The sequence below is a fragment of the Watersipora subatra genome, chromosome 1 (assembly GCF_963576615.1).
Source record: "Watersipora subatra chromosome 1, tzWatSuba1.1, whole genome shotgun sequence".
NCBI lineage: Eukaryota > Metazoa > Bryozoa > Gymnolaemata > Cheilostomatida > Watersiporidae > Watersipora > Watersipora subatra.
In genome coordinates, this window is record NC_088708.1 from 43,020,569 (window position 1) to 43,039,608 (window position 19,040).

General features: G+C 36.2%; 1 protein-coding gene across 4 annotated transcripts in view; it reads right to left on the bottom strand.

The window, feature by feature from the left end:
- LOC137394686 (multiple PDZ domain protein-like) overlaps positions 1-19,040 on the bottom strand; it is a 79,137-nt gene that overhangs the window by 58,329 nt on the left and 1,768 nt on the right. For all 4 annotated transcript variants that reach the window (XM_068081471.1, XM_068081463.1, XM_068081456.1 and 1 more), the window contains exons 2-5: positions 17,983-18,058; positions 11,959-12,125; positions 10,889-11,026; positions 1,721-1,851 (exon numbers count right to left, since the gene is read on the bottom strand). In XM_068081471.1, coding sequence (XP_067937572.1) covers positions 1,721-1,851; positions 10,889-11,026; positions 11,959-12,125; positions 17,983-17,998 — 452 coding nt within the window. In that variant the 5' untranslated portion in view covers positions 17,999-18,058. The remainder of the gene's footprint in view (positions 1-1,720; positions 1,852-10,888; positions 11,027-11,958; positions 12,126-17,982; positions 18,059-19,040) is intronic.

Below are 19,040 nucleotides of genomic sequence, written 5' to 3' on the forward strand. Positions count from 1 at the left end.
TAACTTTTCTGCACTTGGTCAGAACTCTGCAGTGTAATAAATATTTCGCTAAAGTAAAGAGTGTTACATTATGTAACGGCTGGATAACCAGACACATCCATCATTCCTGAGAACAAGTCTAGGCAAATAATTCCAATCGGCCACTAAAAGTTAAAAAGTTGCAGAACAGCAGAATCAAAGATGTTAACAGATACTGGTCAGTATCTGTTAACATGTTTGATTCTGTATTATGCGTAGACTCATTACAAAAAAGGGTGAACAACTCCGCTAATGTCACTTTTCGGGACTAACACATTTTTTTTCAATTAAATATGAGTACTGAAGCAATTGCAAGTTTATCACAACTTAATGATGTACAACATTTCACTGAAATGTATTTGGCCACTTTATACCGATATTCTTACTTTGCTGTTTAACAATCTGCATAGAGACTAATACGATGTTTATAGATGAATGCTTGTTACGAATTTCCTACTTCGCAATGTGATTATGTGACACAACCTTACGAAGCTTCACTTGCTTGACTAATTACTGGGAGTGTCACCACACAGTAAAATTAACAGAAAAGCTAAAAAAGTTTTAAAGGCAACACACTTATCAGTCTGCAATTAAATACAGTTTTTATGATATAATTTTACACCAGCCAGTTTTTTCAGCGTCTTCTCTCCCCACCTCAAAAGGCCATCATGATGGGTCTTACTTTTTGTCAGTAATGCCTCAACAATATAAGGACTAAACATTAATTTAGGTCAGAAGACTCATTTCAAACACAAATTACAGATGTATCTATATATATATATATATATATATATATATATATATACAGTGAAACATGGATAACTCGCCCTCGGATATAGCGAACACATGGTTAACTCGAATGGATTTGCTTGGTCCGTTCCCACGCAATGATAAATGGCTCTATATAACTCGAACTCAACACTGTTAATTCGAACTGTTTTTTGCCCAACGGCTACCGAAACGGTTGCTATCGCTTTAGAAAATCACTTTATTCCAAGTCATAGAGGTAAACCTCAACTTTTCGTAATTCATAAGCGTCGTTATTACCACCATCGGCAAAATATTTTTGTCAACGACTTCTCTAAAGGTTTGGTGAAATTTGATTTATACCAAACATCCGCGTAGCGATAGCCCTTCAGAAGCGAGGTAAAGTGAGGTAATCTTTGCATAAACTTCAAGAAAAATCGGCAAAATTGATCGTGGGTAAAACGCTCAAAAGAAAAAGATGTCTTTTCTTCTGAGCATTTCAACAACGATCAAGTTTTGCCAATGTCAATCTAAAAAACGTCCTGGCAATAACATCCCCTCAAACAACGAACCAATCTCAAGTGATAGAAAAATCTCTATACTTTTTGATAAAAACGTTTTAAACTTTACATTAGAAGCATTTAATTTGAAACAAGCCATTTGTGCTTTTGATTTATATTATAGATTGTATATGTACATGTATCTACTAATAAATAAGTAAATACATGGACTTGTGACAGTGCTCTGATAACTTGAACGCTCTGATAATTCGAACACTTTTGCTCGGTCCCTTGAAGTTTGAGTTATCCGAGTTTCACTGTATATATATGTATGTATATATATATATATGGAAAGCAGGCAGGCATACGCATAAATTCTTGGACACTTTTAAACAAGAGTGAACAACTCCAGTCGAGTTTTGTACGATATAATGCATGTACACGTAGTTACTTACTGAGCAGCTACACCAGAACTCTGCACCTGCTGGACAAATATACCGAGCTCTCCTCTGTGTTCACTCCTTAGCCCAACAACACTGAACCCAAGGCTAGTATTCTCCGCCTTGTACAACTGGATTGTCTCCACCTGTCACACATTTTCTAGTATAATATATTGCTGAGCAATTTATTAGGCTTATAAAAGCAATCTGTACTATAGTTTGAGGTATAAATAAGCATGATTGTACAGTCTCAAGCTTGCGGTTGCACCCCAAAAGGTACAATAGGTAGACATTAGTAACAAAGGTCAACCAAGCAAAATGTGTGAGATTTGGTGAAAAGTTGTTTAGTGTAGATATTTTTGCAAAAATAGCATGAAACTTGTCAGCTGAATGATGCATACAACATGTTTAGAGAAACACTAAGATCAAAAATGGATAAATGTAACTACAATAGACAACCTGTGTATCTTGACCAGTGAAGCTACATGATGATGTTTTGGATTCAAGAATAACAACATTGAAACAGAGTGGAGAAAAGATGCAAAGTAAACTGTTTAAACATACGAGAGGACAACTCCGTGGTTATCAAAAAGAAATATTAAATTCCTCTTCTAATAAAGGCAAACGCTCAAATTAGAAATTTCTTCCAATAAGCCTCCCAGGTTGTATGATGCTACCATGAAACACTGTTGACTATACAGCACTACAACAATAAGCCTCCCAGGTTGTATGATGATACAATGAAACACTGTTGACTATACAGCACTACAACAATAAGCCTCCCAGGTTGTATGATGATACAATGAAACACTGTTGACTATACAGTACTACAACAATAAGCCTCCCAGGTTGTATGATGATACAATGAAACACTGTTGGCTAAACAGCACTGTCTCTTATAACTGCTAGATGAAACGGACACCCTTGCTGTCTAGGTACAAACTACGAATCCCTCTTAATGGAAACTTGTCCCTTTCTACCTTTCTATTATCATACTAAGAGAAAGTGCACAGATTTGGGTTTGGCGTAAAAGGCATGCATCGCTTACCATAAAAAACTCCTCAAAGCTTTTCAAACTTATCAAATAGAAAGTAACTTGAGACACGGTGATGGCCTACTTTTGTATAAAATTGCTCTGGCATACCTATAGACATTTCAAGCTAATAATAGTTTATCGAGATATTGCAACCCAGTTCCAGCATGCCTTTCTTCATTCGCAATTATTGTAACACCAACAGCATATTGACACAGATATCAACCAAATTAATTTCATTTTCTCTTGATATGTGTTGTCTAACATTCTAGGGGCAGGTTTTTTCCTAGATTAATTACTAAACTAACATTACTGTGAAGCATTTATAGACATTGGATTAGAACATTACACCTGAAGAGGTGAACAGGATAATATTAGAAATTTTTGAAACCTTGTATTATCTGATTTATAACCATAAGTAAATTTGCATTTGCATCTCTCTGTGTGTCTTCAACGTATTGATACGCTAAAATGCTGTCAATTATGCCTTTTCAATGATAAACACTCAATACTGCCTGTGCATAGTGCCTTTTCAATGATAAACACTCAATACTACCTGTGCATAGTGCCTTTTCAATGATAAACACTCAATACTACCTGTGCATAGTGCCTTTTCAATGATAAACACTCAATACTACCTGTACATAGTGCCTTTTCAATGATAAACACTCAATACTACCTGTACATAGTGCCTTTTCAATGATAAACACTCAATACTACCTGTACATAGTGCCTTTTCAATGATAAACACTCAATACTGCCTGTACATAGTGCCTTTTCAATGATAAACACTCAATACTGCCTGTGCATAGTGCCTTTTCAATGATAAACACTCAATACTGCCTGTACATAGTGCCTTTTCAATGATAAACACTCAATACTACCTGTACATAGTGCCTTTTCAATGATAAACACTCAATACTACCTGTGCATAGTGCCTTTTCAATGATAAACACTCAATACTGCCTGTGCATAGTGCCTTTTCAATGATAAACACTCAATACTGCCTGTACATAGTGCCTTTTCAATGATAAACACTCAATACTACCTGTACATAGTGCCTTTTCAATGATAAACACTCAATACTACCTGTGCATAGTGCCTTTTCAATGATAAACACTCAATACTGCCTGTGCATAGTGCCTTTTCAATGATAAACACTCAATACTACCTGTGCATAGTGCCTTTTCAATGATAAACACTCAATACTACCTGTGCATAGTGCCTTTTCAATGATAAACACTCAATACTACCTGTGCATAGTGCCTTTTCAATGATAAACACTCAATACTGCCTGTGCATAGTGCCTTTTCAATGATAAACACTCAATACTACCTGTGCATAGTGCCTTTTCAATGATAAACACTCAATACTACCTGTACATAGTGCCTTTTCAATGATAAACACTCAATACTACCTGTACATAGTGCCTTTTCAATGATAAACACTCAATACTGCCTGTGCATAGTGCCTTTTCAATGATAAACACTCAATACTGCCTGTGCATAGTGCCTTTTCAATGATAAACACTCAATACTACCTGTGCATAGTGCCTTTTCAATGATAAACACTCAATACTACCTGTGCATAGTGCCTTTTCAATGATAAACACTCAATACTGCCTGTGCATAGTGCCTTTTCAATGATAAACACTCAATACTGCCTGTGCATAGTGCCTTTTCAATGATAAACACTCAATACTACCTGTACATAGTGCCTTTTCAATGATAAACACTCAATACTACCTGTGCATAGTGCCTTTTCAATGATAAACACTCAATACTGCCTGTGCATAGTGCCTTTTCAATGATAAACACTCAATACTGCCTGTACATAGTGCCTTTTCAATGATAAACACTCAATACTACCTGTACATAGTGCCTTTTCAATGATAAACACTCAATACTACCTGTGCATAGTGCCTTTTCAATGATAAACACTCAATACTACCTGTGCATAGTGCCTTTTCAATGATAAACACTCAATACTGCCTGTGCATAGTGCCTTTTCAATGATAAACACTCAATACTACCTGTGCATAGTGCCTTTTCAATGATAAACACTCAATACTACCTGTGCATAGTGCCTTTTCAATGATAAACACTCAATACTACCTGTGCATAGTGCCTTTTCAATGATAAACACTCAATACTGCCTGTGCATAGTGCCTTTTCAATGATAAACACTCAATACTGCCTGTGCATAGTGCCTTTTCAATGATAAACACTCAATACTGCCTGTGCATAGTGCCTTTTCAATGATAAACACTCAATACTGCCTGTACATAGTGCCTTTTCAATGATAAACACTCAATACTGCCTGTGCATAGTGCCTTTTCAATGATAAACACTCAATACTGCCTGTACATAGTGCCTTTTCAATGATAAACACTCAATACTACCTGTGCATAGTGCCTTTTCAATGATAAACACTCAATACTGCCTGTGCATAGTGCCTTTTCAATGATAAACACTCAATACTACCTGTGCATAGTGCCTTTTCAATGATAAACACTCAATACTGCCTGTGCATAGTGCCTTTTCAATGATAAACACTCAATACTACCTGTGCATAGTGCCTTTTCAATGATAAACACTCAATACTGCCTGTGCATAGTGCCTTTTCAATGATAAACACTCAATACTGCCTGTACATAGTGCCTTTTCAATGATAAACACTCAATACTGCCTGTGCATAGTGCCTTTTCAATGATAAACACTCAATACTGCCTGTACATAGTGCCTTTTCAATGATAAACACTCAATACTACCTGTGCATAGTGCCTTTTCAATGATAAACACTCAATACTGCCTGTGCATAGTGCCTTTTCAATGATAAACACTCAATACTACCTGTACATAGTGCCTTTTCAATGATAAACACTCAATACTGCCTGTGCATAGTGCCTTTTCAATGATAAACACTCAATACTACCTGTACATAGTGCCTTTTCAATGATAAACACTCAATACTACCTGTGCATAGTGCCTTTTCAATGATAAACACTCAATACTGCCTGTGCATAGTGCCTTTTCAATGATAAACACTCAATACTACCTGTGCATAGTGCCTTTTCAATGATAAACACTCAATACTACCTGTACATAGTGCCTTTTCAATGATAAACACTCAATACTACCTGTACATAGTGCCTTTTCAATGATAAACACTCAATACTGCCTGTGCATAGTGCCTTTTCAATGATAAACACTCAATACTACCTGTACATAGTGCCTTTTCAATGATAAACACTCAATACTACCTGTACATAGTGCCTTTTCAATGATAAACACTCAATACTGCCTGTGCATAGTGCCTTTTCAATGATAAACACTCAATACTACCTGTACATAGTGCCTTTTCAATGATAAACACTCAATACTGCCTGTGCATAGTGCCTTTTCAATGATAAACACTCAATACTACCTGTACATAGTGCCTTTTCAATGATAAACACTCAATACTACCTGTACATAGTGCCTTTTCAATGATAAACACTCAATACTGCCTGTGCATAGTGCCTTTTCAATGATAAACACTCAATACTACCTGTACATAGTGCCTTTTCAATGATAAACACTCAATACTGCCTGTGCATAGTGCCTTTTCAATGATAAACACTCAATACTACCTGTACATAGTGCCTTTTCAATGATAAACACTCAATACTGCCTGTGCATAGTGCCTTTTCAATGATAAACACTCAATACTACCTGTACATAGTGCCTTTTCAATGATAAACACTCAATACTGCCTGTGCATAGTGCCTTTTCAATGATAAACACTCAATACTACCTGTACATAGTGCCTTTTCAATGATAAACACTCAATACTACCTGTACATAGTGCCTTTTCAATGATAAACACTCAATACTGCCTGTGCATAGTGCCTTTTCAATGATAAACACTCAATACTACCTGTACATAGTGCCTTTTCAATGATAAACACTCAATACTACCTGTACATAGTGCCTTTTCAATGATAAACACTCAATACTGCCTGTGCATAGTGCCTTTTCAATGATAAACACTCAATACTACCTGTACATAGTGCCTTTTCAATGATAAACACTCAATACTACCTGTGCATAGTGCCTTTTCAATGATAAACACTCAATACTGCCTGTGCATAGTGCCTTTTCAATGATAAACACTCAATACTACCTGTACATAGTGCCTTTTCAATGATAAACACTCAATACTACCTGTGCATAGTGCCTTTTCAATGATAAACACTCAATACTGCCTGTGCATAGTGCCTTTTCAATGATAAACACTCAATACTGCCTGTGCATAGTGCCTTTTCAATGATAAACACTCAATACTACCTGTACATAGTGCCTTTTCAATGATAAACACTCAATACTGCCTGTGCATAGTGCCTTTTCAATGATAAACACTCAATACTGCCTGTGCATAGTGCCTTTTCAATGATAAACACTCAATACTACCTGTGCATAGTGCCTTTTCAATGATAAACACTCAATACTACCTGTGCATAGTGCCTTTTCAATGATAAACACTCAATACTACCTGTGCATAGTGCCTTTTCAATGATAAACACTCAATACTACCTGTGCATAGTGCCTTTTCAATGATAAACACTCAATACTGCCTGTGCATAGTGCCTTTTCAATGATAAACACTCAATACTACCTGTGCATAGTGCCTTTTCAATGATAAACACTCAATACTACCTGTGCATAGTGCCTTTTCAATGATAAACACTCAATACTGCCTGTGCATAGTGCCTTTTCAATGATAAACACTCAATACTACCTGTGCATAGTGCCTTTTCAATGATAAACACTCAATACTACCTGTGCATAGTGCCTTTTCAATGATAAACACTCAATACTACCTGTGCATAGTGCCTTTTCAATGATAAACACTCAATACTGCCTGTGCATAGTGCCTTTTCAATGATAAACACTCAATACTACCTGTGCATAGTGCCTTTTCAATGATAAACACTCAATACTACCTGTGCATAGTGCCTTTTCAATGATAAACACTCAATACTGCCTGTGCATAGTGCCTTTTCAATGATAAACACTCAATACTACCTGTGCATAGTGCCTTTTCAATGATAAACACTCAATACTACCTGTGCATAGTGCCTTTTCAATGATAAACACTCAATACTACCTGTGCATAGTGCCTTTTCAATGATAAACACTCAATACTGCCTGTGCATAGTGCCTTTTCAATGATAAACACTCAATACTACCTGTGCATAGTGCCTTTTCAATGATAAACACTCAATACTACCTGTGCATAGTGCCTTTTCAATGATAAACACTCAATACTGCCTGTGCATAGTGCCTTTTCAATGATAAACACTCAATACTACCTGTACATAGTGCCTTTTCAATGATAAACACTCAATACTACCTGTACATAGTGCCTTTTCAATGATAAACACTCAATACTGCCTGTGCATAGTGCCTTTTCAATGATAAACACTCAATACTACCTGTACATAGTGCCTTTTCAATGATAAACACTCAATACTACCTGTGCATAGTGCCTTTTCAATGATAAACACTCAATACTGCCTGTGCATAGTGCCTTTTCAATGATAAACACTCAATACTACCTGTGCATAGTGCCTTTTCAATGATAAACACTCAATACTACCTGTGCATAGTGCCTTTTCAATGATAAACACTCAATACTGCCTGTGCATAGTGCCTTTTCAATGATAAACACTCAATACTACCTGTGCATAGTGCCTTTTCAATGATAAACACTCAATACTGCCTGTGCATAGTGCCTTTTCAATGATAAACACTCAATACTGCCTGTACATAGTGCCTTTTCAATGATAAACACTCAATACTGCCTGTGCATAGTGCCTTTTCAATGATAAACACTCAATACTACCTGTACATAGTGCCTTTTCAATGATAAACACTCAATACTGCCTGTGCATAGTGCCTTTTCAATGATAAACACTCAATACTGCCTGTGCATAGTGCCTTTTCAATGATAAACACTCAATACTACCTGTGCATAGTGCCTTTTCAATGATAAACACTCAATACTACCTGTGCATAGTGCCTTTTCAATGATAAACACTCAATACTACCTGTGCATAGTGCCTTTTCAATGATAAACACTCAATACTGCCTGTGCATAGTGCCTTTTCAATGATAAACACTCAATACTGCCTGTGCATAGTGCCTTTTCAATGATAAACACTCAATACTGCCTGTGCATAGTGCCTTTTCAATGATAAACACTCAATACTACCTGTACATAGTGCCTTTTCAATGATAAACACTCAATACTACCTGTACATAGTGCCTTTTCAATGATAAACACTCAATACTGCCTGTGCATAGTGCCTTTTCAATGATAAACACTCAATACTGCCTGTGCATAGTGCCTTTTCAATGATAAACACTCAATACTACCTGTGCATAGTGCCTTTTCAATGATAAACACTCAATACTGCCTGTGCATAGTGCCTTTTCAATGATAAACACTCAATACTACCTGTACATAGTGCCTTTTCAATGATAAACACTCAATACTACCTGTACATAGTGCCTTTTCAATGATAAACACTCAATACTGCCTGTGCATAGTGCCTTTTCAATGATAAACACTCAATACTGCCTGTGCATAGTGCCTTTTCAATGATAAACACTCAATACTACCTGTGCATAGTGCCTTTTCAATGATAAACACTCAATACTGCCTGTGCATAGTGCCTTTTCAATGATAAACACTCAATACTACCTGTACATAGTGCCTTTTCAATGATAAACACTCAATACTACCTGTGCATAGTGCCTTTTCAATGATAAACACTCAATACTGCCTGTGCATAGTGCCTTTTCAATGATAAACACTCAATACTACCTGTACATAGTGCCTTTTCAATGATAAACACTCAATACTACCTGTGCATAGTGCCTTTTCAATGATAAACACTCAATACTGCCTGCGCATAGTGCCTTTTCAATGATAAACACTCAATACTGCCTGTGCATAGTGCCTTTTCAATGATAAACACTCAATACTACCTGTACATAGTGCCTTTTCAATGATAAACACTCAATACTGCCTGTGCATAGTGCCTTTTCAATGATAAACACTCAATACTGCCTGTGCATAGTGCCTTTTCAATGATAAACACTCAATACTACCTGTGCATAGTGCCTTTTCAATGATAAACACTCAATACTACCTGTGCATAGTGCCTTTTCAATGATAAACACTCAATACTGCCTGTGCATAGTGCCTTTTCAATGATAAACACTCAATACTACCTGTGCATAGTGCCTTTTCAATGATAAACACTCAATACTACCTGTGCATAGTGCCTTTTCAATGATAAACACTCAATACTACCTGTGCATAGTGCCTTTTCAATGATAAACACTCAATACTACCTGTGCATAGTGCCTTTTCAATGATAAACACTCAATACTGCCTGTGCATAGTGCCTTTTCAATGATAAACACTCAATACTGCCTGTGCATAGTGCCTTTTCAATGATAAACACTCAATACTGCCTGTGCATAGTGCCTTTTCAATGATAAACACTCAATACTACCTGTACATAGTGCCTTTTCAATGATAAACACTCAATACTACCTGTACATAGTGCCTTTTCAATGATAAACACTCAATACTGCCTGTGCATAGTGCCTTTTCAATGATAAACACTCAATACTGCCTGTGCATAGTGCCTTTTCAATGATAAACACTCAATACTACCTGTACATAGGTATATAGTAAAATTTGTTTTGTTAACATATTTGTAGAGCAGTTAAAAATAGATTTCTCATGTTGTTTTATGATAGTTATATAAGTGTAATGAAAGCCATATAATAATAAATTAAATAATGAAAGTTTGCGGACTTGAGAGATACTGTAAAGTCTACATAATATGGCTCATAATGATGGACAGTATGGAGTATACATAATATACTTTCACTCAAATCTGATGTTATACTCACTACTAACTGATACCATTGAGAATGTAAACAATATTGATTAAATAGACCGATAAAACGCCTGTGAGTTGTATTTATTTACGGAACAGTTCTGATTGGCTAGTGTAAGACACCAAGGGCCTCATCAACAAGACCAGTGTCAGAAGCCATGGTAGACTGGCACAGATCAATACCTCCTACCTTTCTGCCTTGGGCCAGGCTTGTTATGGCCGACCTCAGTCCATCTTCACTGCTATCGTCAGAGTCAGAACCAAGAGAGCCTTCTCTATGTCTAAAACCAGCCTCACCCTCTCCTATGAGCTCACCATCAGCTTCCATCTGTCAAAAATGTAGTGGTTACGGTATAGTAATGTGCAACAGAGTAGCGTGTGCGCAGACTGATTCCACTTCTGTATTTCTTCATATGAACAGTACAAGTCAGAGCCAACCAGCAGCTAGTCTATAAAGTTTCTGTTCGCAAGTTTCAAGCATCCCACATATTTTTTTATGATACTTTAATGCTCCAGCCATCAAGCAATATCCTACATATTCACCATAATAATATAGTATAACAGTTGGATAGATCTAATTATCGAATGAGTCTTCAAGCTGATCAATGGAAATGAAATGGCAGATAGACACTAGAAAACTAGAATGAGAAGCTGACAATCAAACTGTAGAGGCATAACTTAAAAGAACTTGAAATAACAAACTCTATCCAATACTAGAAAAGATTGCAAACCTGCCCAAAGCTACCGACCATAGCGAGGCATAATTATGGCAACCACCTTCTAAACAAGAATGCCATATAATTTTCTGGTTGGCTGGCTAGGAGATGTAGAGAAGGGCTAATACTCAACTCAGCTAAAATGTGCCTCTGGATGAGTCATGACTACTATGGTCTACTGGTCATACATACATATACATCTCGTAATCAACTAGTCACAGGAAGTCCGAAACTAACAGTTGATGATAAAGATACCACAGATATTACTCACTCTAGAGCTGCCCAAACTACCCGCTAGTCACAGAGGTATCCAAAACACTTTGTAACCATAGAGATGCCAAAGCATCAGTTAGTCATAGATATATTGAAACTAATGAAGGCAAAGGCCATACTCCAGTGATCTGCAGCTACACAAAAACAAGTTATTCATATAGATATGCATATCATCTTAATAAGAGATTAGAGCTATCAACCAACCCTATTAGCTATAAACTTAACCAGGAAATAAGCCAGTCAAATTTTTGTGCAATCTTAAGATCCTCACCTCTTCTCGGATAGCATCGAGCGATTCTTGTATTGTTACACACTGCTGGAAAAGCGGAGATGTTAGCATGGCCTCCACTGCTCCCAGCTCATCGTCCAATGAGCTGTCTCCATTTAGTAGCAGGCGCTCCTTTATGCTGAGCAGCATTCGAGCTGCTTGCTCGCAATCTAATCAGAATGAAATACCATTAAGGCAAGCTATCACTGGTCCAGTATATTAAAACAAGATCATTTTGAGGTATTTAGATGTTCTAGGAGACTGCACAGATATAACAACAATGTGAAAAATAAATACTACTAATCTTTATCCTAGCGTAATCCAAGCAACAAGAGTACTACACGTATACAATTGATAATGAAACTCATGGAATGAAAAATTAAAACTATAAATAATTGTGATGTTGATCAAAACTGTGTCTAAGTTATCTGTTTCTGCCAATGTATGTCTGTATGTATGGATAACTTTTTATTACCATTGGTAATCTTCAACAAAATGATGCTTTTCGGTGAAGGTGTAAAGGAAAAATGTAAAAACAAAAATCAAGAATTATTGAGTGAGTTGAACAAACATGTTTTAAAAGTTGTTAATCCAATGCATTGCACCCTCAGGATACGATTTTGATTCGTTCCAGGGTTGGCATCGTATGGTGAAAAAATCGTATGTAGGGGTATAGAAACCATAGTAATTATATAATGCAAAGATACCGCATAAAAATCGTCAAAATTCTATGTAATTGCAGTACATATTGAAAATAAGTAACAAAATAGTATGTTAACCTTATTAACTATAGCTACCTACAGTAACTTTATTATTTTCTTAGTGATTTATTGGTTATGATCTGCATTAAAATGTAATGCTACAATGTCTATGAGCAGCATTAAGTACCGTAGAAAGTTCTTACCTTTAAGACAGACATACGTGTAACAAAAACTTTGAATTCGCTTCAAATAAGTTTACCTTACTAAACATACCCACTTAAAGCTAAGTTTTTGTATGTATTTCTAACTATATTACCGAATTTCAACTTTTTGTCACTAAAATTTTATCACTTATCAGTTTCGGTCTTCGCTTTCACTATAACTTTTAGCAGACCTCTTTAAAACATTTTTCAACCTAATTCGACAAGAAAACCCAAGCGATGCTGTTTTCGTAGATTTTCGTTAGCAGGTTAAGGAAAGTTGCCTGGCCACTGAACTTTTATGTATAAAGGGATTGCAACTTCAACTTTGCTACTGGTTATCAAAGGAAAATATTACCGTTTTACATGCGAGAATTGCTGAACTAAAAGAAATTGGTCATCGTGTTCCTTACAGGCATTGTAAAAATATTTTCAGCAAACAGCATTTTAGTGTCTTTATTATTTTAATGTACAGAATAAGCACACTGACAACCAAACTTGAACTCGGACGAAAATTTTGTTGAATTCGTATGTTGAAAAAAGATTCGTATGGTGATGTGAAAAAATCCTTATGTTCTACTTTGTAAGGTGAAAAAGTCAAAGGAAAAGGTAATCGTATCCTGAGGATGCACTGTATTATTGTGGAGGAGTTGGGAACCACTATGAACAGCTGGTTAGTGAATCACTGTTTTTTGTCTGGATAGCGAGGGGAAATTTTGCTACTACTGCACTTGACCACAATTAATTTTAGAAGGTAACCACCTCTTGTCAATCTGCTGATAAATAAAAGGAAGTCAATGCTGTATTGGAGCTTCTATCCGATGTGTTTAATATCAAAAACACATGCCTACAAGAAACATTATCTGGTTTCTCTCCTCATTCCAAGGAAGACAAAAGCGACAAATTTGAATCTATGACTTAAAGACAAGACACACGCGGGTTTAAACAATTCAGGAGCTTCATACAATGATAGAGAAGAGAACCACCGCAGCCAAACTCAACAACAGTCAGAGCAATAACGAGTAGAACCTAAATTCTCCAAACTGACAGGTCCGACTACAAAGAGTGCGATGAATGAATATAACGGTAATGTACACAGCGATCCGTCTGGTATACGAGCCCACAGCAGGTCAGTCGCTATCATTCTATCGACACAGATTATCTCTTTTTGACTGCTTTACGATCACGCATATCTGTCACAAGTGAATTATATATAGTGAGTTTCACCATTAATGGAGTGCGCTAGTTGATGGATTGTTATAAGTTAAAGTGTGTTTCCACTTCAGCCCTACATTGAGGGAAACTATCAACAAGCTGCACATATTTCATAACATGAATTTTACCTCTGTGACGAGAAACAGACAATAAAAACCATTACTAGAACCATTCTTCAAACTCACCCAACCATGAGGAATTAGCTGTGGATGAGCAAAAAGTTACGACTTGAGATTTAGAGTACAAAAAAATTTAAGCCGTGTTAAAAAATAGTTGTTCTCTCCAGTGAATTTGAGCTTATAAAACTATTTTGGCAAAAAATAGTAATTTTCGTCAAACCCATGCATTGGTTATAACAGTAAATGCAAGTACTGTAAGATTACAGGGGAAAAAACAGCAAAAAATACAAAAGAATAGAAAATAATGTATAAAATATATATATATTAATAAATCCCACTTTATCATCGTGCGTGTTGGCCCAGCATCATAAATGCTATGAGTTTCCAAATTGTTTTTCTGATTTTATCTAAACTTCGCGCATATGTTCAATGCCTTCCGCCAGGTCGCTATTATATAATAAATATTTTATTTCAAAACTCTATCTGGTTCCTGAGAACTAGCCTCAAACACCCACCTGCTGTGCTTACCGCTAATATTTAATATATATAATATATACATGAATATATTTTAAAAACCCCTTGATGCGATTCGCAAGAGTAATGTTAAAAACAGTTTACACCAAAATTAAAAACTGTTTACATAGTCAAGTTTCAAATCATTTTCTGACTGATGACGTCATGGATCAGGCTATCCATCGACTGCTATGGAAGTCTTGGAAAGCCTTTCAACAACATATTTCTGAACAAAAAATCAACAAAGTTTATTTTTGTAGAATGCAGATAATTATAAAACAGTGTTCGAAATGGACAAAAACTGCCAATTGGGTATTTGCTGCTAAACGTAAGATTCGAAGATATTGCCAATCCCACAGATTTGCAAATAAGGAATGTTGGAAATGTTAATATACATGCATATGACCACATAGTCCAAAACATAGTTAATTTCCAACAAAAATGACAACACATGATTACCAGTGATCATCATCAATTAGTAGCTAAGTGCACATTTACACTCAGTTTGTGAGATAATATATCTTATTTCAATAGCCCACATCTGCAAGAGAGAACAACTGCACACCATGGCAACCAGCATTTCAATGTTTATATTGAGTGGAGAAGGAGAACCTTAAGCCAAATTGTTAATACCGTAACTACAAAAAACTGATTTGATTTTCCACCTCTCTATGAACTACATGTTACCAACATATTCCTAACTACTGCTCTCAAGGAATGGATGCATCTACATTTCATGACGGAGATGATTTTTAGTTTTAAAGGTTGACTTGCAACAAAATTTACATTACAGTTATTTGGTATCAAAAGATTCACCATGTCTTACTCTGCTTTGTTGTAGGTGCAAAATATGCGGAAATGTGATTACAAGCTCTTAAAAGCTCAAAAATGAACAGTTATTCGCCGCCATCACGAAAACGCAGTAGATTGGAATCCCTTTCCAAAACGACTCAAATGGGACTTAGATAAACACGATGGCTTCTGTTTACACTTTTATGCAACCTCAATCGTCGAAATATTTTCACAAATATAGTTCACGCATTCAATAAAACCATGTCCTTCCGTGTCTGTTTCATCATCATTGTAATTCTGTCACTTTGAGCACTAATATCTCAAAACCTACCGTAAAAATTCGTTTAATTTTTTAACCTTGGCTCGAAGGAATGCATATCATCCTATGATAAACATGACGAGTCTGTTGGTCACCCGTGGTAGGCGAAAAATGCTGCAGAAACATTTGGTTAGCTCAAGTAATTGTGGCTGCTAACAAAATGTGGGCCTTTTATAATTGCGCTACGCTAAAAATCCAAAACTTTCATAGGGCTTTAAATTTATAACTTTAAACTTTATTTAAAGTAATGTCTGGTTAACCCTTTGAACCCTGCCCTTTAACCCTGCCCTTTGAACCCTGCCCGTCCTTGTCAAAGTGTGTCAGTATCCCTGGGCAAGTTAACCCTTTGAACCCTGCCCGTCCTTGTCAAAGTGTGTCAGTATCCCTGGGCAAGTTAACCCTTTGAACCCTGCCTGTCCTTGTCAAAGTGTGTCAGTATCCCTGGGCAAGTTAACCCTTTGAACCCTGCCCGTCCTTGTCAAAGTGTGTCAGTATCCCTGGGCAAGTTGTCCAACGATAGGAAGTTTTGAAACTTTTTACTTAAGATATCTAAATATACTCATAATCCAATGATACTTGGTAAAACACTGGTAAAAAGTGCGGCAACACGCATCATATGCTACCGAATGGAAAAAGGTTTTTCAGTTTGTCGGGCTAATACCATAAAAACTCGTACAATTTTAAAAACTTCTAAAAAATCTTTACAGTAGCATCATATTCATCGAGTAAACACTATTAGTCGTTTAATGACTCAAAATAATGCGCAAAATTATGATTAGTATCATATATTTCTTCGTCTGCATCACAATCATCCATAACACACCAACAAATGAAGCGTATCAATTTTCTTGCGATATTGTCCGAGTAAAATTTTTATTATAAATGCCGGTTTCAATTGTCTTTCACTCCGAAGACAAGTGAAACCGGTTAAAAATGGAAGTAAAATTTCTGGTCTAACGCTCTGTGCAAGAATTAATTTGATTGGTTAACTCTCTTGCTTAAAAACAACATTTGTAAACAGAGGCGTGTGGATGCCGGTGTTCTGGCCGTTAGGGTTTCTGATACACCCTACGAAATGCTGAAATACAGACCATCAGAGTTCAAAGAGTTAAACACACGCACCTAAAACTTCACAATATTTACATTGTTATCCTTCAATTTGTCATCTTGTCAACCAGCAAAAAATCTCCTAAAATTTTCACTCCGTTATTAATTGTTTTGATTAAACCAAATAATCTATCTCTTGAGGTTTAACATTAGCATAGGATTATTGTCCAAAGACCTTTTTGAATTATGATTTAAACATAAAGAATTGCACATATTTCACATAGCGTACACCTGTTTTAACTGAATCCACCTCATTCACTCACTTGCCATTTATACATAAAGCAAAAGCAAGTAAATAGAACCAAGGGCACTGACAACATTTTACCATGGCTATTTATACCCTCCATCAAAGTTAATTATCCGTTACCAATGGTTTGAGTTCTGACAACACTTGAGAGATCGCAAGTCTAAATTTACCAGTTTGTTTAGCCAATGTCAGGAAAACAACCAGAATAAATGAATAGCAAACTTAATGCCTCCCCACAATTCATATTCAAATTGACATAAAAATGAAAATTTGATCCGTTAGAAACGTGTGAGCGTTTTAAGCCAAAAATAATAGTCATATGTGAATAAACTGAACTCCAGTCGACAACTCTTAAATACATGTTTACAGTTTGATTATTTAAACTGACTAAACCAAGATAAACACGCAAGTTTAAAAATGCATCTTCAAACTTATTAAAAAACAGACTCTTCAAATGCAAATTTAAGTTTATGGACATACACACTATTATAATTCACACATACAAGGCAGTTACAAACTACAAGCTGTAAAGTGACTTACTAAAAGGGAGATAAGCTTGCACATATGCAGCGTAGGGAATTCGGGAGTCCATAATCACATGTTATAGCTACTGTGTAGCTGAGTAGTGAGCATGGCCATAAAACAGGAAAAATACTCTTTGCTTGCACGTGCAACATGTCTTAAAGACATTAACCAGCTAGATGGAGATACATCTTAGGCCTAAAGTACTGGTCACCGGAGTGGCTATATTACAAAACCTAAAAACAAGATACCTCCACTTGTAAAGTATTGAGCGGTTTACTAAAATATTTACCAGAGGCGAGAGCCATGTTTGTCGTTGCCGAGGTTGGCGATTGGAAGGACTAGAGCATCCCACAGACAGGCATGATCTGAAAGCGTACAGACACCTTATCAACAATTACATCTCTTTGATAGCATCTATTATGGAAAGAGTTGACAGAGCAATTTAGAAAACTGATGGCTAATCTTATCTACGCTATGCCACCCCACATTCCATTAGCGGATACGTAGTGCCAGAGAGTCTATGACTCAGAGAGTTACTAATCTCCAGCATATATAATGCTCTCTCTCTCTCTCTCTCTTCATGAATAACAACACGGACATACTTTCAAGCGTGAATACTGATGTAAAACCAAATGGACAGAGTTCAGTCTTCTTGCTCAATCAAAGATCACCAGTTGACTATAATACAGCCATTAGGAGTACCTGAGGTCATGACAGCAAACAACCTATCACTTTCCCTAATAAGAAATAGTTCATCAGCTATTGTGAAGATTATCACAATAATGCTGTTTACAGTTATTTACTATCGTTTGATCATTGCAAGAATTTAATTTGATGCGATTTTACTTGTCAAAACAAAAGCCAAACTCAAAATCATTTGGTGGTTAACTTGGTGTGTCAAAAATGGTGTCAAAAACTTCTGATCAGCTCAGCCCAACTTCCAAGTGAATAGTCATAAAGTTTGTATTCTGCAAAGCATTTATAAAGATGCATAAGTCTATGAGTTTATTGTACGTATCACACACGCATGTCATACTAATAATTAGCATTCAGCAGAACCAATAACTATAATAATAATGTTAGTGTCTGAGGCTTCATGAACTTGAACTCAAATCAGAACAAGAAGGTAAACGTTTGTTCCTTATTATATTTATGGTAGCTTTTTAGTTGGTGCCTTCGGTAGTGGATGTAAATCTACAGGAGTGGTTTCAAAGACTTCAACTGCTGAGTGTGAGGATTATATTGACTGTATTAAACCTTTCAGGTCTATTAGGCCTATACTTGTTGAGGCTTTACAGTTTCTTACCTTTCAGAGGTGTCACTAAAAGTACAAGATCAATAAAAGCT